This window comes from Phalacrocorax carbo, chromosome 1 (genome assembly GCF_963921805.1).
Source record: "Phalacrocorax carbo chromosome 1, bPhaCar2.1, whole genome shotgun sequence".
Classification (NCBI taxonomy): domain Eukaryota; kingdom Metazoa; phylum Chordata; class Aves; order Suliformes; family Phalacrocoracidae; genus Phalacrocorax; species Phalacrocorax carbo.
The window spans coordinates 214,461,206-214,488,406 of record NC_087513.1 but is presented as its reverse complement, the minus strand read 5'-3'; the positions used below and the strand labels follow the sequence as shown (position 1 = coordinate 214,488,406).

Here is a 27,201-nt window from a genome sequence, read left to right as displayed (position 1 = left end):
GGTGTCACCTCCCCTAAGATCAACTGGTGTAGGCACCCTTAGCCTTTACTAATATGCCCTTCTGCTTCCTCTGTCTGCAAAATGGTACTGCCCTGCCCATGCGGGAGTGCTGTGGTCATGCCGGTAAAGCTCAGAGTGGCGTTCAGAAGTTAATGACCATGAGTGGTCATTAGATGGGTGACTGTATGGTATGACCCTTGTAGATGCAGCATCACTGCCCATTTCCCCAAGGTGATGTTCACCGTTGCATTGTTCTTGCCAGTTCTCCTCTCAGTCCTTTGTGTAACGTGTAGGACACATCCAGTCTTGCAAGTGGGGATCAGTCACATCTGTGTGAGCCAAACACACTCAGCAGTTCACAGGACCAGACCAATAGTTGTACAGTCTTGGGTCCACCAAGTGATGGATTTGGATGGATGCCTGACTTGCTTGCCCCGCACATCTTCGGAGTCCCTACTCTCTTATGGCAAATCCAGGCCCAGATGTGCAATCAAACCACCGTGTCCCATAACCTCCCCAGCTGTTTGACAGGGAGCTGTGCGTCCGTCAGCTGAGGTATTCGGGGATGATGGAAACCATCCGGATCCGCCGGGCTGGCTACCCCATCCGCTACACCTTTGTAGAGTTCGTGGACCGGTACCGGGTGCTCATGCCTGGGGTGAAGCCAGCTTACAAGCAGGTGAGTGTCTTCTTCCATGGGTAGCGATTGCTCTCTGCTGGTCCCTCCAGGGATATTTATGGGGTGTGCATCCTCTCCGAAAGCAATTATGCAACATTTGCTCCCCAGATGTTACAGTGGTGCTCTGGGCTTTCCAAGTGAAGGAAAAAAGGATACAGGACAGGCTACCTGTCCCTCTCACTCACCTTAAATGTTGTGACAGTAAAGCTCTTCGAACCTCATTAGCAGAAAACTGCTGGAACTGGGGTCAGAAAAGGTCCCCACTGGGCTTGGGAGGAGCAATGGGTGAGGCTGGTCCTGGTGAATCCCAACCCCTCTCTTACCAGGGTGACCTGCGTGGGACATGCCAGCGCATTGCCGAAGCAGTGCTTGGGAAGGATGATGACTGGCAGATTGGCAAGACAAAGATATTCCTGAAGGTAGGTGGTTCTCTGCATCCCCCCTGCCATCTGGGGCCCTCACCTGTGAAGGGGTCTCCTACTATTCCCTTTCCATGACAAGACATGGCCCTTTCTCATGGTCTCTGGGCTCATGTGGCAGCGGGTAGAACCTTGGCCAAGGCAGGATATTTGGGCCGGTTCAGGAAGTGACAGGCAGGAGGAAGTCCTGACACCCTGCCAGCACTGATACCTGCACGTATCCATACGGACGCAGAAATAGTCACACACAGCGCACGACCTTTTCCCTCCTGGGCTGAGCCACTCGACCTCATCTCCTGCCTTCACCCAAAGAGCACAGCAGCAGGAGTCCATGCAGACCCCTGCAGAGAGAGGGACCGAGAACACAACGGGCTCACTTTGCTTTCAGCACGTCCTTGAACAACCCAAGACATGCCTACAACGTCACTTTCTGCATCAGGCCAGCTGACAGAGCACAACCCAACATTGCATGTCCCCTTTAGCCCCATTCACACTCATCTTTCCTTACAAAGCCATTCCTGTGTTGCTCTGGAACGATGAGGCTGAGCTGGCCAGGAACCAGGCTGGAAGCAAAGGCTTCTCTCAAGCAAAAATCTCAGCAGTAAATCTGGAACCTTTATATCTAAATTCACCCCCAACCCCAACACCAGTGTGAACACCCCCATCTCTTTCCTAGAAGCTGTTCCCACTAGTGACTCTTTCCAGAGCCTGTTATCAAGATCTCACAGCTGTCAGGGCAGGAAATAGAGAAATTGGGAGGCCCCAAGGGGCCACGTGAGGTCGAGCAAAGCAGGAAACGTGTGGAGCTGCCTCTGCTTCACCCAGCACAGCAGGGCTCAGTGTGCCGCAACCAGGAAAGAAAGCCAAGTTGCAGTGTGGGAGGAATTAGTGAAAAGCTTGGACTGGTGCATCTGAAAGCTGCAGGGCAAGGAAATTCAGTGTCTTAGGGAGCTGTTTTGTCCTTAGGGTATGGAGGCATTGCAGCCTTGGCTAGAGGGAGCAATGGGACTCAGGCAGCCTGGAATTTGTTTCCAAACCTCCCAGTAACTCTCCTAGTAACTGCTTCTAGTAACTGCTCCCATGGCTGACAGCACTAGCAGGGAGCTCTGCTAGTAATTTGGTTATTTTCAGACTGTAAAGTATTGTATATGCAGCTTCTGGATGCTCTGATTCATTTGGGAATAAAGGCAGTATATCACTCGGGTTTATATTAGAATCTTCTCATTAAGTAGGTGGGGTGATACTTGGGATGTAAAATGTGCAAGAGTTTATTTTGGTCATCTCCTCTGAGGAAGGGCTTTGTATCAACCCTCCTGCCACATGTCAGGCAGATGGAGAGCTTGAGACATGTTGCTTCCTCCCACAGGACCACCACGACATGCTGCTGGAGATTGAGAGAGACAAGGCCATCACGGACAAAGTCATCCTTATCCAGAAGGTGGTTCGTGGGTTTAAAGACAGGTAGGTGTGAGCCCCACTGCCAAATGGGAGGTGGGCGATGTGGGATGCTTCACCTGGCAAGCATCTCCCAGGGGATGTGTGACTCCCTTGGTGCCCTTCTTGTAACAGGGGAGAGGGGAGCCCTGAAGTGTTGGCACTCAAGTGTGCTATGTACTGGAGGAAAACAGTAGAGGAAATGAGGAAAACTGTGTTATCTGCCTCAAACACGGACAGAAGAGGACCTTCTGTCCCTGTTCAGTGCTGTCTTCAGGGGAGGTCATGTTTGCTATGACAATGCAGCAGTGGGGCTCTGAGCTTGCTGAAGGCAACGCTAAGCCTCCAGTCCATGGGGATCTGCAGAGACTGCAATGGGACCACTGGGTCATCCACTGTGACTAGCATTGCTCTCCCCAAAGCCCAAGTGGTTCCGGACTTTACAACCCAGTTGCTACCCTTGGGAGGAGGCCAGGTAGCCCATGCAGAGCTCATGGCACAGTTATGGAAGAAGAGGGAGCCACAGTTAAGGACAAGCTTCACCCATGGAGGAGCTTTTTGCTCTTTGACTTATGACCCATGGTTGTGACTCAGGTTGTGCCTTAGGCTTTGCAGAAAGGGCACATACTAAATAACTCAGCAATCTTTCCCATAGGAATCCTAGTGAGACCCCCAAGCCCTTCTAACATAATTGTCTCTGAGGAGTCTACAGGAAGAAGCAGACCAGGCTAAGAAGGGTGGGAGGAGCAGATGGAGATAGCAAGGCGGTGTTGCTGAAGTTTGCTCTTGATCATTTGGGTGAGATTGAATCCATTCTCAGGTGTTAGGACTGAAGTGGGGAGAGCTGGCAGGGAAGGGATTTCAGATGCAAGAGGAGGGTGCAGGGCAGGGGGAAGGAGGGGACCATTCTCAGCATCTCCTGCTCTGCCCATTCCCATAACCTGGCAGAATCTGCCTGCAGAGTCCTATCAGGGAGAGCCCCTACAGTTCTTTCTATGACAGCAAGGAGAACTGGGGGAGGAGACTTTTTCAGGTCAAAAATGCAGTGTTTACTCCACCTGGCTGCTCAGTTTCCAGTCTTCAAAGAATGAGGCCCTGGAGATGATAACTTGTAGCCAACCTGCAGAGGTAAGTGATTAAAATGATTTTGCAGGTCCAATTTCCTGAAAGTGAGAAATTCAGTCCTGATGATTCAGAGATACTGGCGTGGACATAACTGCAGGAAGAACTACGGTGCTGTAAGTATGGGGGAGCTCCTCGCACCTCTGCTTTTCTACCTCTTTCAGCTGAGACAGATGGAAGAGTTCCCTGGCTCAAAATGCCCCACAGAATGTAGGAGGGAGTGGGATTGGCTTTTATCAGCTGGAGCAATGAATGGAGGTTTGCTCTTGCTGATTTGCCTTCTCATTGAAGAGAGCACCTGATCACCTTCTAGCTGTCCTTTTCCCTGTGACTTAGATGCCCATTGCACCAACTAGTCACTTGGGGTTTTAAAAGTCTTCCCCTAGTCTCCAGGTGACTGAAAACTCAAGAGCAGCTTCCTCTGAAAAACATACTCTGTCTCCAGGTGGGACCATATCTGGGTTTCTCCCCAGCCCGGTCCATGGCCCTCTTACCTACCTGTCCCAGCTGGCTCTGACTCAACAGCAGGTCATTTGGGAAGTATATTGGGGCCTAAGTATTTCAATATCATTCTCCAAGCTTGAAACTTGATAGGAATAATCACTGCCAGGCTGGCTAGGATGCTGCCTCCTGCCATGAAACAGCACCTTGGCTGTCAGGCAGGAGGTCTGCAGATACTCGACCTCCATGGGAATAATCCTCATGGCTTGTGGCTACCTTGAGATGACCAGCCAGACCTTCTGATGCCTCTCAAGGGCAGAAACTCTGTAGCATTCAGTGGGGAAGAAACTGCCTTTGTCCTTCCTGGGCTTTGAATCAGCGCAGCAGCCAGAGGGCTTAATTCCTCCACCCTCTTGGAGAACCTCCCCCCCAAAGCCTTGTCCTGGTGGGAGCTGATTCCAGTGGCTCTTATTTACAGCTGTGCAAGAAGGAGATTAGTGATGGAAATCTGCTTATGGTGGGTGAGCCTCTGGGTGGTGGGGTGGTTTCATCCTGCTCCCTCTTGCAGATGCGGATCGGCTTCCTGAGACTGCAGGCCCTCTACCGATCCCGCAAGCTCCACAAGCAGTACCACATGGCTCGCCGGCGGATCATCGAGTTTCAGGCACGATGCCGGGGTTACCTGGTCCGTAGGGCTTTCCGCCACCGCCTCTGGGCTGTCCTCACCATCCAGGCGTATGCCCGCGGCATGATCGCCCGAAGGCTGTATAAGCGCCTCCGGGGGGAAGTAAGTACCATGGAGGAGAGGTCAGTCGTGGGAAACAGAGGTGGGGAGAGGGGAAGTAACCATGCTTCTGCTTCATGTGCTCGTGGGATCGGTTTTTCAAGACCAAAAAAAGAATTTCAAAAATAAGTAGGTGCCTATTCAGAATGGCTCTTGTCTTTATTCTCCCAGTATCATCGACGCCTGGAAGCAGAGAAGCTTCGGCTGGCAGAAGAGGAACGACTTCGAAAAGAAATGAGTGCCAAGAAAGCCAAAGAGGAAGCTGAAAAGAAGCACCAAGTACGCAGGGACCGATCACTTTCTGGGGCTCTGTCCCTGTTTTCCAGGGACTGGTTTTGCTCCTTTGAGGAGGAATGCCAAAAGTATCTAAGGGATTTCTGCCCTGCTTGAGCAGTTTGTATTTAATTCACTAAAGTAGTCTGTGCTCTAACTAGTTTGAAGCTGCTCCAGAATTTCTGATCTGCTGCACAGGAATGCCAGAGATTACAGTTATTATTCGCTTGCTTTTGCTATTGTATAAAGGCTGAAGGGAGAACCGGGGCACTGCGTATGTGTACGCGCGCACATACATGGTTGATGTATCAAAGAAAAAAATAAGGTCAGTGAGAGGCTCTGTGTATGGACCAAACCCCCTAAACAGGCACTAAGGAAGGAGAAAATGCTCTTGCTTCGTCCTTCTGCAGTTAGAAAACTAAGGCATGGACATGTCACTGCTTTGCTCCAAGTCGCAATGCTGGTATAGTGCCCCAAGCACAGGGCAGTCTGCCTTTCTAAAGCCAGGCCCTGCAGAATTTAGTGGCAGCTCTTTGGAGGGAGCAATTCATTCATTGTACTTGTCCTCTTGCAGGTACGCCTGGCCCAGCTGGCACGGGAAGACGCAGAGAGAGAAGTAAAGGAGAAGGAGGAAGCACGTCGGAAGAAAGAGCTCTTGGAAAAAATGGAGAGAGCTCGCAATGAGCCAGTGAATGACTCAGAAATGGTGGACAAAATGTTTGGATTCTTGGGGACAACCTCTTCCCTGCCTGGCCAGGAAGGACAGGCACCCAATGGCTTTGAGGTACTAGAGACATACACGAGCATGAATAACCCATGAAAGGCTTTAGCAACACATTAATGAATCAGAGCAGAGTATAGCAATGCAAAAGTGAGTCTCTGAAGGCTTCCTTCAAGACCAGGCTCTTCTGTGTGGCCCCAGAGGGTCACTGTGGCTGGGGACAGGCAGGCAGCCTGCAGGTTTCCTCTGGGGCAACTGAACAGAGGAGAGCAGTATCACTATAAGATCACTGAGGACATGTGCTCTTTGAAATCTTTTCCTTCATGGTTCATCATGGCTCACAGCTTTTAGCTCTTAGACACCCTTTCCCCGTGCTAGGAGTGAGGCCGTGCTTGTTGCTTCTCCTACTGCTCTGGGGACATTCCTGGGCACAGGCATGTCCTTCAGGACTTGGGCTTTTCACGGGCTGCAGAGTTATATTTCATGGTTTTCGCTCCAGTTGGCTTTGCCTTTTGGGATGGAAATCAGACAGATATAAAAGTCAGGTCCAAAGGGAAAGGTAATTCAGTATCCAAAACCATGCGGAGTGCCTGACATGTCCTTCCTCACCAGGATCTTGAGCGAGCCCAGAAGGAGCTGGAGGAAGAAGATCTGGATGCAGCATTGCCTCTTCCCGAGGAAGAGGAGGAAGATCTCTCAGAATACAAATTTGCCAAGTTCGCTGCCACGTATTTCCAGGGCACAACGACACACACCTACATCCGTCGGCCTCTCAAGCAGCCTCTCTTGTTCCATGAAGATGAAGGAGACCAGTTGGTGAGGCAGGGGATGAAAAACCTCAAGCAGGGCAGGGTGGGTTGGAGAAAGCCTGGGGAACTCTTCAGCCAAAGGGCACCAGTAGTTTTCCTTTGGGATACACTGGTGTGTTCATGGCTCAGTGGAGAGCACAGCCTTCAACTGCTGCACATGTGTCAGTAGGCACTGTCCCACCAGCATGCTTTGAGCACTGACAAAAGAACATTAGAGGCGTGAGTCCATCTCTGTACCTTGATATTTGTGTTAAGACAATTAATAAAGCACTCTGGACTCAGGGCATGAGTGATGAAAATTGCTGAGCGAGGACCACTTGTAAAGCTGCTGCACAGCGGCTGGAAATGTTGCTTCTTAACTTTTCATATGCGTCAGTGCAGAGCTAGCAGAGAAGAAATGCTTGTCCTACAGCCAGCAGTACAAGAGCAGAGCTGTACTGAACATGCATGGCTGTAATGAACATTATATTGGCCATGAACTTGCCTTCACTTTGGTTCTTCTTCCCCTTTGCAGTGGGTTAGAAGCTGCTGGTCAGTGCCTTTCTGTAAGGTTGGCGTCTCCTAGCCAAGAGGCAAACCCCATGTAGGGTGCACAAACACGCCTATGATGGCATGAACACAGAGCCGGAATTAGTGGTCCCAGCCGCCAGCCTGCCCAGCTTTCTCAGACGGGGTGTGTGCTGCAGGCAAAACTGTTGTGTGTGACGCAGTAAAGTGTGTTTATATCCTGCAGATGTACAGGGAGACCACAGTGGCAATCCTGAGGGATTCAGCATGGCCTGAGCACCCCTCCACTGCCCGGTGCAAGCTAATGGAGTTAATCTTTCCTTTCAAATAGGCAGCACTTGCCGTATGGATCACTGTCCTCCGTTTCATGGGAGACCTCCCTGAGCCGAAATATCATACAGCCATGAGTGATGGCGGTGAGAAGATACCAGTGATGACAAAAATCTATGAGACTCTTGGGAAAAAGACCTATAAGAAAGAACTGCAGGCTCTGCAGGGAGAAGGAGAGGTAACCGCTGTGGCTGTAAAAGAGACGCTGTTATTAGTTGTTGGATATTGGAATGTGTTGGAAAGAAACGACTTGTGGGGTTTGCTGCAGGCAGTTTGTCAACTTTATTTGCAATTATGCTACAAAGGGACAATTGCCCATGTGTCAGGTGTTGATCCTGTCCTTTCTTCTTCACAGGCATAACTGAATGTCCCCATATAAGGAAAGTGCCTGATGTCTCTCCTGGGGCTTGGATCTCTCTCCTTCTCCTTGTAGGGCAGAAATACATGGGGGGAGTGCAATGGCCTCTGTCACCAGTCTCTCATTTGGGGACTTTTTGATCTGCATTGGGTCAGAGGAGGCTAAATTAAAAATGTGCCCTTAATCTTGGAGCAGGAAGTAAAGAGTTACCAGGGATTAAGCTGTGGAAATAATTAAAAAAAAAATCCCTGTCGCATCCTCAGCGCATCCTGGGATGTCACTGGAGGACTTCACCTTAGGACCCCTCCCAGATAAGGCAGTGTTCTGGATAAATGGCTGTCCATAGCACTGATCTGCTTTCATCTTTGGCAATCACTTTATTCAATAGGACAATATTTACCTGGTATTAGGATTTTCTAGATGCATTTTCAAGAAGTTTTCTGTAGTATTTTCTGGACAAGCCCCTGCATCATTTGCAGATGTAAATTAACAAATTTCCCTGTTTTTTGAGATGATGATATCATTCATCACTTTCAGTGAATTACTGGAGAAGGAGAGTAGCCTCATCTAGATAGTAATTCTGTAAAAATATACAACAAGAATAACCTTTCAGTCCTTCTACCTCTCATTTCTTCCTTGTTTATTACAAAACGCATATTTGGGCCAACTGAGACATTGTGTAGTACAGAAAAGAAGGAAAATTTAAGCTGTCATTTTTGTCTGTAGTTACATCTGCTCTGCAGAGTGCACAACAGTGCAGAAAGGTGTCTGAGCTGACCCTGAGCATGATGATACGGAAATCCAGGTCTACAGTACCAAGTTGGCTTTATAATGGGTATAAACCATCACAGCTGCAGGACCCGAAGTGTTGATCCGGTGTAAAATCACAGTCTTCTCTAAGTTGTTTAGATAGGGAGAGGTTACCTGGGTCAAAAACTGAAGTAATTATCTATGCCATTTTAATTCCACAGCTGGCATAAAGTTGGTATAAAAGTAGAAAGCCAATAGTAACTTGATGAAATGTAGTCAGTGCCTGGGTCTGTCCCACACCAAATTTATTTGCAGAAAAACTGCAAGAGCACAGAGCTGGTTAACAGTGATGAAACCACAATGGGTAACTACCTGCCCATGAATCCCTGGCTAGATGACTTCCAGTTCAAAAACGTGCCTTGTAAATGGCTCATCTCAGAGAGCGGTCTTGCTCATCTCATTTGCGATGTAGGAACAAGCCCGAGTGGCGTACAGCAAAACTGGGTGGACCTAGGTTGACTAGGAGTTAGCCACGTATTCAACATAACTGTTCAACATATTCATCAGTGACCTGGGGGAAGGGACAGAGCGTAACTTCAGCAAGTTTGATGACGATCCCAAGCTGGGAGGAGCAGCTGATACACCAGCAGGCTGTGCTGCCATCAAGCGAGTCCTGGACAGGCTGGAGAGCTGGGCCGAGGGGAACCTCAGGGAATTCAACAAATTTGGGGAGGAACCTGGGGAGGAACAACCCCATGCACCAGTACAGGTTTGGGGTTGACCTGCTGGAGAGCGGCTCTGCTGAGAAGGCCCTGGGAGTGCTGGTGGGCAGCAGGTTTATCATGAGCCAGCACCGGGCCCTTGGGGCCAAGAAGGCCAACGGTGTCCTGAGTGTGGCCAGCAGGTCAAGGGAGGTTATCCTCCCCCTCTACTCTGCCCTAGTAAGGCCACATCTGAAGTACTGCATCCAGTTCTGGGCTCCCCAGTTTAAGAATGATAGGGAACTACTGGAGAGAGTCCAGCAGAGAGCTACCAAAATAATCAGGCATCCCCATTATATAAATATGATCTGAGGAAGCATCATTTATTAGAGAGTATCTGCAAAATTCAGAGCTAGACCTGGGTTATCAGGGACACAGGAGTATGGGTCCACATTTCTGGTTGCCCCCAAGCTCTGAAATACCTCACTCTCTGCCCGGGATTAATGGTATTTTGCAGGAGCCCAGGGGAGGCAGGGAGAGCACGTACTCGGCAGGGCTCTGGGTCTCACCACATTGAATCCACGCCTCTTGCTTTGCAGAGTACTCACGTTGATGGGCACAAGAAGAACAGTGTGCGGCACAAACTGGTCTCCTTAACACTCAAGAAGAAATCCAAACTGACGGAGGAGGTGAGAGGAGACGCTTGGCCGCCTGGCAGCACAAGTGCCGTTGGATTGTCTGCAGCCCTCTCTGACTCTCTTCTGCTTTTCCCTAGACAACATAGAACCAGCCCTCCTCTGGGTTTGGCGCTACCTGTCTCTCTGCCTGAAAGATTTAAGGAGTGTTTAAGGGGAAAGGTTGGCTTCCCGTGTCTCCTTGAGTCATTCTGCACCTCGTGCCGGCCTCCCCTCGGCTCCCGTTCTCCATCCATCCAGCATCTTCCCTCCCCTCTTTCACAGCCCTCCATCCAGCTGCTGATACCTCCCACCACTCTATGATGGTCTGAATGTTATCCCTGCTTTTAGCTTCCCACCCTCCACCATGGTGTAGGTAGCAGAGGTGGGACATCCAAAAGCACTCACTCATCCTCTGCTCCTCCCTAGTGCCAGGGGCAAAACTCCCCATGGGAGCAGTTAGCCCCAGCTGAGAGCTTTTGGAAATCCCATCCCCAAAGAGTAAGGAGCAACAGATTTTTTGGGGTGGGGTGTGGGGATGAAAACAATGCAAAGACATGGATTCAGTCTTCTTTTACACACTGCCTTGTCCACTTCCAGAGCAGTCACCATCTCACCTGGCTGTAGCTGCTTAAGAGTGTGAAGATTTCTCTCTAAGACAGTCACCCTCCTTCCCTTTAGGGTCAGTGGGGGGAAATGGGACCCAATCCAGCTTACCCTAATGTGGCTCTGAACATACTCCAGAAATGCCCATCTTTCTCCAGTGGCTCTAAATGGAGACTGGGTTGACTAGCTGAGACAGAGAGCTGGTAGGTAGATGAATGCCATCCCTGTTTTCACAAACAGCACCATGTGTTCTGTGCTTTTGGCTGCATCATCAGCCAGGGGAGCAGGTCCATTCTGTCAGTTTTAATTTTTTTTTTAATATAACGGAGTTAAAGGGACAGGCCTTCCTTGGAAATAAGCTGGGGTTATTCCAAAGATCCTTGGTGGCCCTTTCCCGGCTGCAGGACCAGCTCAGAGCTGGGATGTAAGGGTGCCATTGTAGAAACCCTGGGCAAAGACCAAGCAGGTGGGAGTGTGACTAGACAGGACCATTTTTAGCTTCACCCACATGTGATTAAAGCTAACAAAGTCACATCCTCCCATCACTGATAAAGTGCTAGATTGAAGAACTTCTGAGACCCCTCCTGGCTGGTGGAGGAGTCCTCCTGGGGGAGCACTGCACACTTGGGATGGGGGCGGGGGGGACATAGTAACTGGCTGTACTGAAAGAGAGCAATGTGTCTGGTTGGCAGGTGACAAAGAGACTTCATGATGGTGAATCCACGCTCCAGGGTAACAGCATGCTCGAAGACCGACCCACCTCCAACCTGGAGAAGCTCCATTTCATTATTGGTAATGGCATCCTCAGGCCAGCCTTAAGGTTAGAAATCAAGACAAAGGCATAAACATGCCATTCTTCTCATTCCTTCTCCCTTGAGGTATTCTTCTCCAAATGATTTTGCTATTGTGGGCAGCTTTACAAAGCTCTCATCATATAATTTTTCTGGTTGAGTTGTATAATATGTGCTCAGCTGGATCATATTCCTTACTGTCCATATCAGGCCTGATGGAAAGACCACTCAGAGGGACTTGAATACTTCTGAAAGTGTTAGTGGCTACTGGACTGGTTTTTTAACACTCACTCTTGTTGCACACTATCCATTGTTTTCTATTTGACCATATATATCTCTTTTGTTTGCACAAATATTTTTAACGGTATACTAATGAAAAACTCAAACTCCTTTCAGTTGCTAAATAAAGCATTCAAAAATTGGAAAGTGTTAAATTAAGGCCAACTGCACGTCTTTGGTTTAACCCATTTATGTGTGGGTGCGTTATAATACAGTCCTTGTTTATGTGGTCTCACAATCTTTTCACCCACACCTATCTGCTCACTCCAGGAACAGGCTGGACATCCTCATCTGATGAGCAGCTTCTCTAATTTTCGTTTTATCCTCCCAGTTCACCATGAAACCCTTAGCCTTATCTTTCTGCACAAAGTCTGCTCTGAAGGCAGGCCTTGTAGTGTCCCATGGGCTTCCCCAAGGGGTTTGTCACTGTAACTGGTTGGATAACACTTTTGTTGCCTCTCACATAGATGAGGAAGTTCTGTTACCCCTCATTTTGCATGTAGAGAACTAAGGTTAAAGTCAAAAGTGGACATGAAATCCCAAATTGAGATACCTGTCAATGTACATGCCTTTTTGGATGTAAGAGCTGGACAAACCTCAACCTCTGCTGGAGCTGATAGTTCCCAACACTTCCACAAAGGAAATTCAGGTGCCTCAAGAGGAACAGCCAGCAAATGAAGACTCCCAGCTGACGGCCCTCTAAGGAAGTTAGTTTAGGAGACTCTCATGGTATTACTGGGAAAGCTTTGTAAGAAGCCAGAATAGACTCCATCATCCACAGTTGATATTGAGCTTCCTTGAACCTTAAGACTCCCTTTTATTTCCCTCCTCTAAGTAGCGTCAGTCAGCTGAAGCACAGGGAAGACTCAGCAGATGTTACAGGACTGGTGATGGATGGCGGTTTAGAGACAGTGCAGCCATCATTAGGGCAGTTAAATTAATATCCTTGTGATGCTAAAAGGAACATTTAGCTATTGATCCCATGCAGACAGGGTCTGTCTCTCTCTGTTCATGTTGAAAACCATCACCTTGTAAACGCTAATGCTTCTTCTATTCTTATTGCAGGGACGAAATCTATTGTCAGATTTGCAAGCAGCTGACCCAGAACCCATCCAAAAGCAGCCATGCCAGGGGTTGGATCCTGATGTCCCTCTGTGTGGGATGTTTTGCTCCTTCTGAGAAGTTCGTGAAGGTAAATTGTAGATTATATTTGTCTCATTAATTACCTGCAAATACATTTTCTCTTCCATCCATGGGACCAGCTTTTCTCTTGGGTTTCACAGTACAGGGAATCCTGGTCTTCAACTCTGCCAGAAAAGTGTGCGTGATCCCAAATTCAATGTCTAAAGTGGATCAGACGAGTCAGTCCTGAGAACTGACTCTCTCTTTCCTGTGACTCTAAAGGGACCATAGACAATTGGTTTAGATGACGCCTCCTGCACTGTAGATGTGTGAAGATGTGATTAAGTGATTTCTGGCAGGAAAGTTGATTGAGGGAGGCTGCAAGTGGAATTCTCACACCCAGAATAGCCCCCATTTCTCCCCTATTTCTCAGATGCAAAGGTCTATGCATTCATTCAAGCATCTACTGGTTTTGACAGTATGGTCTCAGGCATGTACTCTAACAATATTGGCAAGGAATAGTACTACACAGCTAATTATAAATATAAATTAATATAAAAAATCGCACATAGAAGGGAAGGGTTTAATTTACCTGGAAGTATGTTTACATAGTTGCTCTCTGCATGCTACAAGTTGCCCCGCAGGTGTCATACTGAAAACATCCAACAGTCACATGAGAGATTACATGTAATGGATCTTCAGAAACACTGTGGAACAGCAGGACTGAAGTCAGTGGACGATGCTAAGTGGCTGCCAGTTTTGAAAATCAGATTGTTCTTAAGGATATTCTTTTTCTCTGGGCAAAGTTTTGTTGCCTAGATTCAAAGTCTGCCTTCCAAAAGAGTTACATGCCTAGACTCTGACTGGACTGCTCAAGTTAATCCTGTGCCTAAGAGTTTGGCTGGCTCAGAGCAGAGGGCTCAGTACTGTCTTTGCTTTGCCATGATATAAGACCTCCTTCGTCACTTTTAGACCTTTGAATGTTGGAGCCTGGAACTGCTCCCAAGCCTGCTGGAGATAAAGATTTCCCATTAATTTCCATAGATATCAGATCAGGTACTGGTTCCTCAGCACTGAAAGAGCTGAAGTCAAGAATAGAAATCCCTCCTTCATCCTCAGGCCTTGCCAGTATGAAATCTAATACAGCAGACAAATCACTGGCAAAGTGGCAGAAAATTAAATTATGTCTGGAAATGAGATCTGAGAAAGTATGTCACAGGATGTTGTGTGGGCTTAAATCTTTAATAGTGAAAGATTATTTTAGGTGACTGAAACACTTCCTAGAAATAATTTATGGGTAGCTCTGGAGACTCAGACATAGAATCATATAACGGTTTGGGTTGGAAGGGACCTTCAGAGGCCATCTAGTCCAAGCCCCCTGCCATGGGCAGGGACATCTTCCACTAGACCAGGTTGCTCAGAGCCCCGTCCAACCTGGCCTGGAATGTCTCCAAGGATGGGGCATCGACCACCTCTCTGGGCAACCTGGGCCAGGGTTTCACATGTACCTCGCCCAGAGTTATGGTCCATGCTGAAATATGTGGCAACATTCGCAACAGCTTCGGAGAGGGTTTATACTAATTTTGCCCTTATTCATCACCCTTTTGCACCTTGGGCTTTTGGAGGTAATAGGCAGCCTGTGGTGACTGAAGCTCCTCGAGTATGAGTACAAACTACACTTGCAGCAACCCACACCGAGGTTACCTTTCAAGGCCCCAGTCTTGCAAACAGCAACACGCAAGCAGTGACCTGGGCAGTGTCTCAGAGTTCCTCTGAAGCCACTGTAGATATCCACAGGGATGTCATTGATACTTTCCAGCACAAGATGTTATGTTTTGAGGTAAAGGATTCTCATGATGAAATGTTAACTCTGCCCACGAACCACATAAGTTTCCATCCAGACCTTCCATTCCTTTTTTGTTTGTAGTAAACAGAGGAATATTCAAAGTTTTCTTGTTGAAGTTCAGTGAACTCTTCTGTTTCTAATCTACATGAACCCAGGCTACCTAGTCCAGTCTGTGCTGGGTTGGGAGACAAAATCCATGTCAGTGCCAGACCTTACTCTCGGATTCTTAATCTATCAGTACCATGTCTTCAGCAGTTAGTAGTCAGCCAAAATCAGATTTACTGTGACTTCACTGACTAAAGCTTTAACCATGCAATAGCTACCATTGAATATATGATAGCCACGCGATGGCTGTCAGTCAGTTAGCTAGATGGCACTTTGTTAACCTCACGGTTTTTTTAGATCATTTAGCAGTAATTATCCACCATTTTAATACAAGGAAAAGTATATAAGGGTGAATATCTCTTAGCATTACTTTCCTATGCTCTTTGATGCAGTGAATGCTGTATCAGACTCCTGGTTACTTTTCTGCTGAAACCTCTAGCCTATAACTTTAATAGTAGCAATATTATGGAAAAAAGATGAGGAGTTTCAGGAAATCTGTGCCTGGAAGTTGTTCCACAACCTTCAAAACTGTCAGTTAGAACTGAATATTTTGAGAAGGATTTAGCTGATAATGAGGCAGTCTTTGGTATGTTTTCCCGCTCCCAAATATGAAGGTCACGCTTCAGATTCCATTAGGCACCTTTATCGCATCATATGCTAAGCATGGGTCAAGACACATTAGCACCCCTGTTCTTTGTACTTTTCTTTCAATTAATAACGGACTTTGGTGGGAAGGTTCTGTCACAAGAAATACCAAACATACATAATTATATAGTTCATTATTAACAGCATATTTAAAGCTACACTTCTACACAGCATCAGCTGCTTGCAATCATTTGCAGCAGCTCCTATCCACATAACCTGGCTGTATTACCTACGTATTTCAGAGTATCTCTATAAGGTACGATTGTCAGAGATATCTGACTCTCTACCCTTGTTATTTATGGACTGACAGTGTTGTAGAGCTGTCTGTGCTACTGAAGGAACAGCTGTGTGTTATCATTCAGAGAACTCTTCATGTATCTATGAAGTGTCTCTGAAAAATATTATTTATTATTAGTCTTAGATAGCTTTTTGGCCAAGATATTTATGTAATATTTTAAAGTGTATTATCTTTCGTATTGTGGAAGTTGCTGGATCTAATTTTCTCTACAGTATTGTGGTTGTATTTTTAACATACGGTGAAGTGCTTTAAGTTCTGGTTTAGGATCTTCTAAAACGCAGTTTAAAATCCGACTAAAGAAACATCTGTTTAATGTAATTGTGAAAGATCTTTTGTACTGGCAGCCAAGTGTTCTGAGTGGCATTTGCTTACAATTCCCCTGGTTCACTACTTATGTACCTCCTTCATTCTCTCCCATCTTGTTGGCCAACACTCAATAACATTTTATAATACAACTTTAAAATGCAGAGATAGAAATCAGTGGCAGCAATAGCAGGAACAGAAAAACTGCTGCACTGGCTTCGATTAAAGGTCTGATTAGGCCAGTATCTTATCTCCATCGAGGTCAGAAATGCACAGTATAAGAACATGGCAAGGGTGCAGGCTGTTGTACTCTCTCTCACCTTCCAGCAATGTGATGTAGGAGCATCCTGAGCCTGAGCGGTATCACTGCTGTTAGTCCCACAGAGCTTTTCTCGAATAAAACATTGCTTTTTAACCTTTGCAAATGCTTGGCCTCTAGAGCAGATGGTCTAACCAAAGTGTTCCCTGATGCCAACAGTATTTAAGGAACTTTATCAATGGAGGGCCCCCGGGTTATGCTCCCTATTGCGAAGAGAGGCTGAGGCGGACGTTTGCCAACGGGACAAGGACACAGCCACCCAGCTGGCTGGAGCTGCAGGTACGAGCCCCTCCATCCCCTCCCCAAGCAGCTGGGGCTCAGGGTTTAAACCTTTCACTATCATGGGAAGCACATCTCTGACAGGACAGAAAGAAACATGACAAAATGCCTATTTGTCTCAAGAATTTCCAGGTATTTCCAAGATATTGCATTCCCTGTGCATTCTGGCTTTGCTCCAGAATATGTGTTCAAGAGTGCTGTCAGGCATTGAGGCCAGCTGGCATGGAGCAAGCCCCCGTGTTTGCTAGGAAACTCTCTTCCAGATGAAGGTGGCTGCAGGAAAACTGCCTACTGAGAATGGTCCCTGGGACTTGTTTGGGGATAGCCGTAGCTGGAACGGGCACAGTTTGTGCAATAATTGCTCGTTTTCTATGCTGGTTTACTATCACAGACAGCTGTGCTCCAGTGTCCAGGAGCATTCCCAGGCATGCTTGGATTTACTGTATTAGACACTTTGATGACGGAATGTATTAAATAAAAAATCTGGGGCTTCCACACGCTTCCAGTGGCGGATCACACATTATCCTGTTAAGAAATATGTTATGGTAGTATTGAAAAGCAGTCAGTCAGTGGAATCAGGAATTAGAAAGTGGTTACCACAGTTGGGTGGAAGAGTGTGTAGGTAAATAGTCTCGATGGGATTGAAAAACACATGCCTTTATAGAGTTTGACTTTAATCCATTAGGCAACCAAATCCAAGAAACCGATCATGCTGCCTGTCACATTTATGGATGGGACAACGAAAACCCTATTGACTGACTCTGCGACAACCGCCAAAGAGCTCTGTAATTCTTTGGCCGACAAAATCAGCCTGAAGGACCGATTTGGCTTTTCACTTTACATTGCACTTTTTGACAAGGTATGTCTTAAATTATGTTCCTGTCTAGCACTATAAAAGAAGAGGGAGGTTCTCCTTGCTGTCACATATGTTCCAGCAGGCAGAAGGACCTTGTGCTCTGAGCAAACAACCAGATTCGAGGTCAGGAAAAAACATTTCTACAGTGCAGATGCCAGCATGATTTTTACAATAAGAGCAGTCAGACATTGGAGCAGAGTTACAGAGACACTATGAAATCTCCCTTCTTGGAGACATTCAGAATTTAACAGCAGAAGGCACAGAGCAACCTGATCAAAGATGGACCTGCTCTGACCAGTGGGCTGGACCATAAGCCTCCAGAAGTGGCTTTCCACCTACATTATTGTGTGATGCTATGCTCTTACTCTCAGTCAAGATACTTTGAGTCAAATTTCCAATAAAAAAACCAGCCTGGATTTTTACTCAAGGGAGCAACTACATTTAATTGGAAAGCTGAAACTAAACTTTCAAAATGAGCTAAAATCCAGACTGCCATACCTGCATTGGCATTTAACCTGATTTATTTAACCTGAAAACATACCTTTTTTTTTTTCAGAAATTCCATAAAGATAAGGTGAGTGTAAATGAGAAGGGAAAACAATCTTAGGGTAAAACTTCATCAGGTGAGACAGCAGCTGCAAGCCAACAAAACAGAATTATTCCTACAGCTGCTGTGTAAGAGGATGTAGTATATTCTCACCTCTGCATGGGGCCACCTCTGCCTTTGGGTGGCAAAGAAAATGGTTTATACTCTGTCTTCTTGGTCTTTTTTGAGGAGACATCCATCGAGGGATGTTCACTCCGAGGACACATAGTGCCTTAGAGCCTTGTGCCAGACCAGTGAGAAGGCAGAGGTGATACATCTTCCGTAACAGGAGAGGCTGTATATTTTGGATTTGTCTGGTGCTTGGCATGGTTGGATCCAAGTCCATGACTTTGAAACAGGATGTTTCAAAGCACAGTATGAATAAACACTACTTTATAATGGGACCGTTGGCTTTGCTAATTCACACTGATGTTCTCTTTTCATTCTGGGTGGTAAACTGGGGCTCAAAACAAAACAGCACGCCCAGCTATGCTGTAGCCCTATTCAACCTTGGCTGGCTAGTAGAGATAGATACTTTGATTTATTTTGATTAGAAAGGAAGTCTGGGTGAGTGACCCAGAGATAGATATCTCTACCTAGATTAGATTTTAGTTGGGTGAATGCCACATTTGCCTCCGCCCTGACCAGGTCTCCTCGCTGGGGAGCGGCAATGACCACGTGATGGATGCTGTGTCTCAGTGCGAGCAGTACGCCAAAGAGCAGGGAGCGCAGGAGCGCAACGCGCCGTGGCGGCTCTTCTTCCGGAAGGAGATCTTCACTCCTTGGCACAACCCGAGTGAGGACAATGTAGCCACCAATCTCATTTACCAACAGATCGTGCGAGGGGTGAAGTTTGGGGAGTACCGATGTGACAAGGTAAGTGTCCTCAGCAACTACTGGTCTCACCAGGTTTCATCAAAGGGGATGAGAAATCTCCTTCACTGAACACCTGCTAGCTTGGGGATTATAATATTCACTTGGGAAAGAGGAGCTACATGAATCAGATCCTCTTGGCTGGGAAGAGATCAGACACTCCCATGAGCACTGTCTCCTGGTGAATTCTGGATGTGATAGTGAACAGTCACTTCAATCTGTCAGCCTCAGTATGGAGGGCCACAAGCACACTGTAACTAGATCACCCCATGCACTGGGGAGGCCCCACCTCGAGTGCTGGGCTCAGGTTTGGGCCCCTCGGGACAAGAAGGCCCTGGAGGGGCTGGAGCGTGTCCAGAGAAGGGCAGCGGGGCTGGGGCAGGGTCTGGAGCACAAGTGTGCTGGGGGCAGCTGGGGGAGCTGGGGGGGTTTAGCCTGGAGAAGAGGGGGCTGAGGGGAGCCCTTCTCGCTCTCTGCAGCTGCCTGAGAGGGGCTGGAGTGAGGGGGGGGCTGGTCTCTGCTCCCAAGTCACCAGTGACAGGACGAGAGGGAACGGCCTCAAGCTGCGTCAGGGGAGGTTTAGGTTGGATGTGAGGGAAAATGCCTTCCCTGCCAGAGCGGTCAGGCCCTGGCACAGGCTGCCCAGAGAGGTGGGGGAGTCACCGTCCCTGGGGGGGTTCAAAAGAAGGGCAGACGTGGTGCTTGAGGATACGGTTTAGTGGTGGACTTGGCAGTGATAGGTTAGCAGTTGGACTCGGTGATCTTAAGGGTCTTTTCCAACCTTAATGATTCTATGATTCTATGATTAGGGGTACACAGCAGGATCCTGTTTGGTGAATCCTCCTAAGCCTGAGACGTGAGAGATGCTTTTCAGGATACCCAACCCTCTGCTGTGAAATACAAACCAATAAAGCTGCCATATGCTGAAGGGACATTGGCAGCAGAAACCTATGCCTCTAGAGTCTCTAGGAGCTTACAGAATTATTCCAGTGTCACTGAAATGAGCATCTCAAGAGACATCAAAATCTCTGACAATCTCCATCACATTTTGTTTTGCTTGTGTTTAAGATCATCCAGGTGTCGAAGATATCTCTCTTCCCCAACACCTAATCATTCTCCTGTGGTCCAGGAGAGTCCAGTCACCTTGGGAACCAAAGCGCCTTTTCCCATCTATATTGCATTAACTGCAGCTCTTTTTTCTTATCAGAAGTCCTGCCCTTTCTTCCTCCCCTTCTCTTGCTCCTGGTTTCCTTATGCTATTATCAGCTCAGTAGCTCTATTATTTCACCCAAATGTGCTTGGGATGTAGCTGCACCGAAGGACATTTTGCAGTTCTGCATTATGCACTGTTTGGGGGCTTCTGAAGTACGAGGAATGATGGATACATGCAGTTTTCAATCATTAAACTCTGTCTACCATAGCAAAACCACCCACTGTTGGCTGTAGGCATCAGAAGCAGACTGAACTGCAAGGAAAGAATTGGTCAAATATGTTTTTATGGTTGGACTCGATGATCTTAAAGGTCTTTCCCAGCCTAAATGATTCTATGTTCACATACAGTACAGGGTTGCATGGTGCTGGTCACTGAATATGTTAACTTAATCACACCTTTAGTGGTCCATTTCCTGAACTTCAGATGTGCAAAAAGCACTGCTGAAGTTCTGCTGAAAGGAAGCATCCCCACACCAATCTGAAGCAGCAGCACCTCCAGCCTCCACAAGGAGCTCCTTCAGTGATGGAGGATGGACATAGAGGCGATGGCCTGGTGACAGCATTAACTTGGCTTGTTTGGCTTCCACAGGAAGAAGATCTGGCAGAACTGGCTTCCCAGCAGTACTATGTGGACTATGGGTCAGAGATGGTACTGGAAAGGCTGCTGAATCTAATTCCATCCTACATCCCAGACAGAGAGATCACAGCTTCAAAAACAGTGGAAAAGTGGGCTCAGCTCATTATAGCTGCACATAAAAAGGTGGGGACAATAGATCACCTGGCAAGGACCAAGGTGTGCTTCAGTAGCTTCGTTTTCCTTTTAAACATACATCAGACATCATAGCTTAGCTCTTAGCCTGGCCTGAAGATAAACCAAAGAGAAAGGGCAGGTTTTTTACCAACCGTGTTCAGCTTTACCACTGGCTTTGATGCAACAGAACTACTTTGACAGAAGACAACCTGCAGAGATTCACTGTGAGAAGCAAAAAGCTGCCTCTGGGGTCTCATTCCTGGTATACAGGATTGTGGTGTTATTGGTTGTATTATAGTGGTGGTTCATGTCTCCAGGCAATGTCAGGACCTTATTGTGCCAGGCATTGTACAAAACCTCCCTGACTTCCATGAGAACATTTATGACACCCTTCCACAGCAACACCTCCCATCACTCATTACCCGTAACTCATCCAGGAATGAGAATTGGCATTAAATTAACAGCAGGAACCAGCTTCAGATTAAGACCCCTAAAATGCATCTCCATGTGTGTTAAGACTCTCACCTCCCATTACTGTCAATAGAGACCCAGGGATGCAATTTAGTTCGATCTTGCAGGTCGTCCATTAGCCTGTCGGCTACATATAGCAGTCTCAGGTATATGAGGATCTCCTAAACAAAGCTAGATGCCTGTGCTTAAGGTCTTTTGAGGGTCTGCTTCCAGCTAAAGGACTGTCAAGCCAAAAGGTAACCGACCTTACGGAAACCCAAAGTCATCTGGGTTATTCTCACCCAGACTAGTCACTTTAGATGCTTAGTCAACCTCAGAGTTGTCTTATTCCCTGAAGTGGGAACCAAAATTTTGCCAGGACTTTGGCCCTTAGTCTCACTGAGGACTAAATTAATATTAGTTCCAAGATCTTCAGATGACAAGAGTTGGTTTTGTTTGCTCTCTTCCTGACTATAACTGGGTTTGTACTTCATGTTGGTTGTCATTTGCTTTGTCTATAGGGAATTTACACTCAGAAGAGGGCAGACCCCAAAAAAGTCAAGGAAGAGGTAGTGGATTTTGCACGTTTCAAATGGCCTTTGCTGTTCTCTCGGTTTTATGAAGCCTTCAAATTCTCAGGTGAGTCAGTAGAGCACACCCCCAGAGTACAGGACACACCAAAGAAAAAGGAAGGAGAGATAGGGACTCCACAGACAAGAAGACTTAATGGACCATCTACCTGGTCCTATAGATACATTATTTTTGGTGCATTCTGACTGGCAATGGCTTACGCCATGAGTCTGTCACTACTTCTCTTACTAAAAATAATACTGAGTTTTTTGGTCATTGCACCCTACTTTAAAATGCTCACATTTTCTGTATCCTAACGGACGTTTCATGAAGTGATTGTATGTCTTGTCTTCAACCCAGGGCCAAGCCTGCCTAAAAATGATGTGATTGTAGCTGTCAACTGGACAGGGGTGTATTTTGTGGATGAACAGGAGCAGGTTCTCTTAGAGCTCTCTTTCCCAGAAATCACAGCCGTCTCAAGCAGCAGGTAAGACTTAGCTGGTGATCCCACCCTAAAAGAGTCTTTTTCCAGGCTTTGCCTCTTGACGCCGTTATCCTTCCTATTTATGTCTCCTATAAAAACATGTCCCAGAGGGGGAAAGCTGCAAGGGCAGAGTTTCACCTTGGCCACCATTAAAGGCGATGAATACACTTTCACCTCCAACAATGCAGAGGATATCCGGGACCTGGTGGTGACCTTCCTTGAAGGGCTAAGGAAAAGATCCAAGTATGTGGTCACTCTCCAAGATAACCCAAACCCTGGTAAGTAAATGGCCCAGCCCAGTTGCAAACATATAGATAGAATAATTACTCCAAAGGGATTTAGAAAACAAAAAAAAATCAAACTAATGGTTGTTCTTCTTGCAGTGGGAGAAGAATCTGGGTTCCTCAGCTTCCTCAAAGGAGACCTTATAGTTCTGGACCAGGACACAGGAGAGCATGTGATGAATTCGGGGTGGGCTAATGGGTTCAACGAACGGACCAAGCAGAAAGGGGATTTCCCAACTGATTCTGTCTATGTCTTGCCTACGGTGACCATGCCCCCGCTGGAGATCGTGGTAAGTTGTCTTACAGAATGCCACAATTTGATCCAAAGCCCAAGGAGGTCAAAGCCTTTCTGAAGAGCTTAGATCTGGCCACAGTCTCCCTGACAATAAGGCAGGTACCAGGGTGCCTGAGAGGTGACAAGTTGTCCAAGACAGAAGTGTTCAAGCCTTTTCTCTGGTCCAAGCTTGTGACTTGGAATATCGATGAGTCCTGCTACACCCCTCTAGCTGGCCTGACTACTTGTAAGTGTATTTGGGGTTGGTGGGCACATTCGCATATGGAGCTGTAGGGCCGAAAGCACATTATCTTAATTAGGAAATGATCCACCCTATGGAAACTTTTGTTATTCCTTGCATTAGTGACTGAGAATGACACAGAGAAATGACAATTTCGGAGTTCTTACTGGCTATTAACTGCAATTAATAGGTTATTCTTACTCACTGTTCATTTTGTATCTGCTTCCTCCCTCTAAATACATCAGATATATATTATATCAAATATACCAGGTGACAGAGACCTTTTAATCCCACAGGCACTGGTCACGATGACTCCTGACCAACGACAAGATGTTATCAGAACTTCTCAGCTGGCAATTTCAGACAGTGAAGAGAGGGTGAAGCCATACACCTTGGAGGAATTTTCCTATGATTATTTTAGGTGATTTTTAAAAAACATCTTCAAAAATTGTGGAAGTAGGAAAACATCTCCAGGTAGCTTGGGAATCAGGAAATTTTTGGCTACTGGAAAAGACTCTAAATGTCCTTTTGTGTGACTTTGTACAGCTGCAACCTCCAATTTAGGTCACGGCATTTGAACTGTAGGTTTTCCGCAGACAAGGTTTTATGAAGGACTTCTTCAGATTGGCTCAGCACAGGTGTAACAGTGTGAAATTTAGTATTATGTGGGAAGCTGTGCTTAGTGGTCTGATATACCTTCTCTACAATCCCATACACAGCCTCAGACCCTATAGGCAGCAGCTGAATTAAGTGTGAATCTTTTCATCTCAGCTCCAAAGATTTACGTGTGTACCACTGCTGACCAGACCAATCCCAAACCTCCCACTCCTGCTAAGATGGGCTGGCAATCCAAACAGGCAGACCAGATCCTCTGGGATGTCTTCACCCTGGTAGGCTTGTTCTGCTAGGCATTATTCTTTCGGTGTTGCTGCCCTGACCATCCATCGCCATCATCCTTCCTCTTGTGTTTCTCTGGGGGTAGAGAGGTTGTTTTTGTGTCAGTACTTGCGTAAGGTCTGTAAGGGACTTTTCTGAGCCCTAGGAAAGTACAAATGGTTATCTTTGGGCAAAGCTGGAGCTGGATACTTGCTGAACTCTGAATTTCCATTTGGTGTAAGAGTTCATTATCCAGGTGCTGTGAACAACCTTCATAGGTGAAACATTGGCTGCAAACTATCCCTTTTATCTTTGTAACCTTTCCATCTTTCCTTTTGCTTTGCCTTTGCCACCAGGCCACCTCCCAAGCACACCCTGAGCCGGGTCATGATCACCAAGAGCCGCGGGAAGGACAAGCTGTGGTGTTACACCCGTGAGCCCATCAAACAGCCATTGCTGAAGAAGATCCTGGGCAGCGAGGAGCTGTCCCAAGAAGCCTGCATGGCCTTCATTGATATCCTTTCACTGTCTGGGGAAGCCATTTTCCTTTTGCTGTGTCTTACATGTTAATTCAGAAAACTGTGGCCTGTTCTCATGCAGAATAGTTGTGATATGGCATGATGGTGAAGGCTGTCATTTGGTTTATGTTACTGCAGCTCCACCAGCGTCTGACATCAGCTGAACATGTGGTCTTTTACAGTGGTACCTGTACGTGTGATCAGGTAACACATGATCACACACAGCTTTCTTAAGTCTACACATCTTGACCCCAGAGCAATTCTTTCAACCTGAGATGATGCATGATAAAAGGAGAGAGCTTGCTGGGTATCTCCTAAAGCAATTTAAAGCATTTACCATACACTGTGCTGCTCCACCTAATTGCAACCACTTCTGTAGTCACGTGTAGGATGTCTTTAATCACATCATCAACAGAAGAGCTTCCCCAGACAACTGATCCTTGACTTCTACCTCCCACCAGTGCTGAAGTATATGGGTGACTACCCGTCCAAAAGGACCCGCTCAGTCAATGAGCTGACAGACCAAATATTTGAAGGTGCCTTGAAAGCTGAACCCCTGAAGGATGAAATCTACTGCCAGACGCTCAAGCAGCTCACAGACAACCACATCAAGTAACAATCGTTCATCCTCCTTGGCCCAAATGCCCTAGCCCGTGTCGGGCAAACCACATCTGAAGAGTCTGTGCAGTGAGTGATTTTTTTCCTCCTGGGTCTCTTGTCATGTAGGTACAGTGAAGAGAAAGGCTGGGAGCTGTTGTGGTTGTGTACGGGCCTTTTTCCTCCAAGTAATATCCTCCTGCCCCATGTGCAGAGGTTCTTGCAGTCCAGGAAACATCACCCCTTGGCGGCAGACTGCATCCAGAGACTCCAGAAAGCCCTGAGGTACAGCACCAAAAGACCTCCTAGACCTGACAGTGCCACAGCATCTAAATATGCATGAGAAAACATGATTGGGAGATACTGGGGTGGTTGAGGGGACAGTGAAGGCTCACAGCTTCTCTCTGCATTCAACCAAGCAGAATGAAAGGGACATCAGGTGGAAAATGTCACTAGTAAACTGTCTGGGGAAAAAAAGAGATTAATTAAGTCAACTTTGTCCTGCCAGCTCCATTTAAGTCACTTACAGCTTAAGCAAATACATACTACCCGTTACAATTTTTACTTCTTCTGTTTGGGCGGGGGGGGGAGCAGCAGAAACCTAATATTAAGAAAGTAGCTGAAGTTACTCATAAAAGAATATGTATAAAAGTAGAAGATTTAAACAAAGGATATTTGCTTTGATGCTGTGGCACTTGCCACGTCCTGTTCTGCAGGAATGGATCGAGGAAGTACCCACCTCATCTGGTAGAAGTGGAAGCCATTCAACACAAAACCACTCAAATTTTCCACAAGGTTTACTTCCCTGATGACACCGATGAGGTAAACATGGGAGAAGGGAGAACTTTCTGTCAGGATGTATGTTGATTTTCTTATGAAAATCTCAGAAGAGTCTAATATTGGTTCTGATTCAGAAAAACTCAGCCTTCCCAGAAGACTGGACAAAAGCAGTGTAAGAAAAATCCATCCTTATCTACCCAGACCAGCTCAGGGGTTTGACTTACTGCAATTCACCTTATTCAAGACATGGGTGCTGTGCTGGTGTTCACTGGAGGCTTTATAGTATGACCCCAGAAAGATGGAAACTGGGCGGGTTCATCTCCATTCACTCTCAGTGGTTCACAAGCCTCAGATATCAGATATCTGCGGCCTAGACCAACAGATATTGTCCACCCAACCGTACCCAGCAGGGTACTGTGATGGGGTTCCCCAGGGGACTGGGCATACTATGGCAGCACTGGCAAGTAGGTAACTGAAATTATACCTTCTGACCTGAGGTGACACAGAGTCATACCTGCATTCAGGGAACTCTCAGTAAGCATCTTACACGCTAAGATACAGCTAGTTACATTGATGCCAGAGCAGATATGCGTGTCACAGAATCACAGAGTCACAGAATCCCAGACTGGCAGGGGGTTGGAAGGGCCCTCTGGAGCTCACCCCGTCCCACCCCCTGCTGGAGCAGGCACCCCCAGAGCAGGGGCACAGGGCCGCGTCCAGGCGGGGGGTGAATGTCTCCAGGGAAGGGACCCCACAGCCTCTCTGGGCAGCCTGTGCCCCTGCTCTGGCACCCGCACAGCAAAGGGGTTTTTCCTCATGTTCAGGTGGAACTTCCCGTGTTCCAGCTTGTGCCCGTGGCCCCTTGGCCTGGCGTTGGGCACCGCTGAAAAGAGCCCGGCCCATCCTCCTGACACCCACCCTTCAGATATTTATAGGCATTGATGAGACCCCCCTCAGCCTTCTCTTCTCCAGGCTGAACAAGCCCAGGTCTCTCAGCCTTTCCTCACCAGGGAGATGCTCCAGCCCCTGATCCCCTTGGCAGCTCTGCGCTGGCCTTGCTCCAGCAGTTCCCTGCCCTTCTTGAACTGGGGGGCCCAGAACTGGCCGCAGCCCTGCAGGTGTGGCCTCACTGGGGCAGAGCAGAGGGGGAGGAGAACCTCCCTCGCCCTGCTGGCCACACGCCTTTCCATGCCCCCCAGGACACCGCTGGCCCCCTTGGCCCCGAGGGCCCGGTGCTGGCTCAGGGTCACCTCG

The 27,201-nt window shown here is 47.3% G+C and overlaps 1 protein-coding gene across 6 annotated transcripts in view; it reads left to right on the top strand.

Annotated features, from left to right (window-relative positions):
• Window positions 1-27,201, top strand: part of MYO7A (myosin VIIA) — a 103,894-nt gene that overhangs the window by 67,742 nt on the left and 8,951 nt on the right. For all 6 annotated transcript variants that reach the window (XM_064441507.1, XM_064441505.1, XM_064441506.1 and 3 more), the window contains 25 exons: window positions 521-679; window positions 1,006-1,098; window positions 2,465-2,559; window positions 3,686-3,770; window positions 4,664-4,882; window positions 5,051-5,158; window positions 5,727-5,936; window positions 6,486-6,689; window positions 7,521-7,697; window positions 9,928-10,017; window positions 11,301-11,428; window positions 12,744-12,870; window positions 16,476-16,595; window positions 17,281-17,454; window positions 18,686-18,913; window positions 20,712-20,882; window positions 21,845-21,962; window positions 22,254-22,380; window positions 22,486-22,655; window positions 22,761-22,951; window positions 23,473-23,597; window positions 24,409-24,566; window positions 25,029-25,182; window positions 25,297-25,452; window positions 25,884-25,989. In XM_064441507.1, coding sequence (XP_064297577.1) covers window positions 521-679; window positions 1,006-1,098; window positions 2,465-2,559; window positions 3,686-3,770; window positions 4,664-4,882; window positions 5,051-5,158; window positions 5,727-5,936; window positions 6,486-6,689; window positions 7,521-7,697; window positions 9,928-10,017; window positions 11,301-11,428; window positions 12,744-12,870; window positions 16,476-16,595; window positions 17,281-17,454; window positions 18,686-18,913; window positions 20,712-20,882; window positions 21,845-21,962; window positions 22,254-22,380; window positions 22,486-22,655; window positions 22,761-22,951; window positions 23,473-23,597; window positions 24,409-24,566; window positions 25,029-25,182; window positions 25,297-25,452; window positions 25,884-25,989 — 3,693 coding nt within the window. The remainder of the gene's footprint in view (window positions 1-520; window positions 680-1,005; window positions 1,099-2,464; window positions 2,560-3,685; window positions 3,771-4,663; window positions 4,883-5,050; window positions 5,159-5,726; window positions 5,937-6,485; window positions 6,690-7,520; window positions 7,698-9,927; window positions 10,018-11,300; window positions 11,429-12,743; window positions 12,871-16,475; window positions 16,596-17,280; window positions 17,455-18,685; window positions 18,914-20,711; window positions 20,883-21,844; window positions 21,963-22,253; window positions 22,381-22,485; window positions 22,656-22,760; window positions 22,952-23,472; window positions 23,598-24,408; window positions 24,567-25,028; window positions 25,183-25,296; window positions 25,453-25,883; window positions 25,990-27,201) is intronic.